Source organism: Montipora foliosa, chromosome 11 (genome assembly GCF_036669935.1).
Source record: "Montipora foliosa isolate CH-2021 chromosome 11, ASM3666993v2, whole genome shotgun sequence".
NCBI lineage: Eukaryota > Metazoa > Cnidaria > Anthozoa > Scleractinia > Acroporidae > Montipora > Montipora foliosa.
In genome coordinates this window covers 39,531,046-39,533,545 of record NC_090879.1, presented here as the reverse complement: position 1 = coordinate 39,533,545, position 2,500 = coordinate 39,531,046, and the positions used below count along the sequence as shown (strand labels likewise).

The window sequence follows — 2,500 nt, the reverse complement described above, 5'->3', positions numbered from 1 at the left end:
GACACGAGTCCCTTATCAAATTCACTGTGTGTTTACCACCCTCCCGACTTGCCAACTGGGATTGAACTACCTCTAGTGTTACTGCTGTTGTACGTAAAAGTGCCAAGGTTAACCTCTCTCCTTTCTCTAACAATTTTTGCTGGAATGCATGTGACTTACACCACTGGACAACTTGATCTCTTGTCTGATTATTGGATTGATCGCCATAATCACAATCTCTTACCACTTGTTTTAATCATGTCGCGAATTGAGCCACAGTTTCACCGTCTTGCTGCTCCATACTACGGAAAACATGATTCTGGTATGTCAAGTTTACCGTGGGAATGAAATAATCGAAGCTTTTTCGGCTTTTGCATAATTTTCTGTTGCACCAATGTCAGCCAAGGTTTCGAAGATTTCCTGTACATCTTCCCCAGCCAAATGAAGGAGGAAGGCTCTATGCTGTACTTTGTTGCTGGCTCTATTATTTGTCGCAAAAAAAAAAAAGCATGATTTCTGGGCTAACACGATCCCTGGATCAAGATGCACCATCCACAGTATTCCCAACCGGCAACATCTTGCTGACTAGTCGGACCGATAACATATATTTTCTACTCACCAACCAGATCACAGACTAAATTACAGTACTTATACATGTACAGTGTATCTATATGAATTACAGATCAATGGACTCTGAGGATGACTTCAACCCCTCAGGGTTCCCCTCAGGTTGTAGAAACATGATCCTCTCACTTACCTGGACAAGTTAAGCAAGTTAAGATGCCAATCATCACAGTTTTTAATTCATGTTACTTAGCAGTAACAAAAGAAAAGCATAAAAAATTCTATTCAATCCTGAATTTTTCAGGCTTTCCTTTTGTTACTGTGTGAGTAACATGAATTAATAACTGCAATGATCAGCATCTTTACTTGATGATCTCCACAGTTCATATATATGACTAATTATTTTTCAGGTTGCTCCAACTGGATTCAGACCCATGACCTCTGCAAAGCCCATGCAATGCTCTACCAACTGTGCTATGAAGCCACACAGTTGGGAGCAGGTCAATTTTCATTCATTGAGTCCTTTCACAGTAACACATAAGCCCAACTGCATGTGGCTTCAATAGCTCAGTTGGTAGAGCAATGCACTAGCATCGCGGAGATCATGGGTTTGAATCCCTTTGGAGTCACCTGAATTTTTCAGGCTTCTATAATTAGAGACAATTAATGCTTAAAATGTCCAGCTAAGTGCACCACCATTCTATTACTTGGCATTTGTTTGGTTGCCGGACCTTTTTGAAAACTGTACTCCAATTCAAGAAAAATTGGACAGTTCATCAAAATCGAAACACCGTATGTCAGTATTGAAAAAAAATCAAAAGAAAACAAACAACCAGGCTCACAAGTCACAGGTTGCATATAAAAAGACATTTGCTTTGTTTATTGGTTAATAAGGGTTTAAAATGTCTATTTATTTTACTGTTTAAAAAGTCATTTACAATAATAATGCCAGATGTAATCATTGGCATGTTTGAGCTCATGCGGGAGTCATTAATTTTTCCCCAGTCATTGATGTTTTCACGCATACATGTATCCATGTATGCAGCTGTGCCAGTATCATTTTCTTAAATTTTCTTAAACGTTTCAAGTTCTGACAATAACAGGAACATCCCATACAGCAGTCACTTCAAGCTAGTTTTATCTGCTTGTTTGGAAGGTATCATAGTAGGGATACCATAATAATTATAGACCCAGCAGAAAAAGATTTCTGGCTCCTAAAGCTATGTTTTGAGCCTCAGAAATCTATTGTAGTGTGCATAGTTATTTACACTATGTAATGAAGTTATTCTTGTGAAAAGGTAACTAATTCTAATTAAGGCTGTATCAAGTAATTCTGCCTCTCTTCTCCCTTCCTCTTACAGATGTGGCCTGAAAGGACAGATCCACAGAAATATGTTTATGAGGATATTGCTATTGCTGCATATTTGTTGGTGAGGAATTACATTATATTACATAAATTTTATGATGGAAGAAAGCAAGAACTTTAAACCAATCACTAAGTGAATTAATGCAAAACCAAAGTAATTCACAATTACTTTTGACACTCAATTGAAAACCACTCTATGGCCACCAAGAAGGACTTGCACAGGACTGATGTTTTGCTATTGCTTCGACTTCAATTTTTTTTTCAAAAATCTTTAAAGGAAGAGCAGAGAGAATGCATCCAAAGAATGGTTTGTCTAGAAGAAGAGGTCATAGTTGTACTTCGTATGGGATTTGGCAATAAAGTAGATCCCGAACATTATAGAATAATTTAATGCATCGTTTCTATTCAGAAGCAACAATTCGTGAATCCAAAAAGAGCTGAGTAGAACTTAGTGCTACCACAATCAGGGCATCGGCTAGTATGCAGCTGGTAGAAAATCGACATTGTTTACAGAAGCACTGAACAATGGTTTAGTGACATACTTCTTACAAAATGATAGTTGAGTAGCTGCTGCTGAAAATCTAGAATTTC

General features: G+C 37.7%; 1 protein-coding gene across 3 annotated transcripts in view; it reads left to right on the top strand.

Annotated features, from left to right (window-relative positions):
• The window catches only part of LOC137975758 (probable tRNA (uracil-O(2)-)-methyltransferase), a 25,858-nt gene that overhangs the window by 10,091 nt on the left and 13,267 nt on the right, over nt 1-2,500 (top strand). For all 3 annotated transcript variants that reach the window (XM_068822936.1, XM_068822937.1, XM_068822935.1), the window contains exon 4: nt 1,905-1,973. In XM_068822936.1, the coding sequence (XP_068679037.1) occupies nt 1,905-1,973 (69 nt within the window). The remainder of the gene's footprint in view (nt 1-1,904; nt 1,974-2,500) is intronic.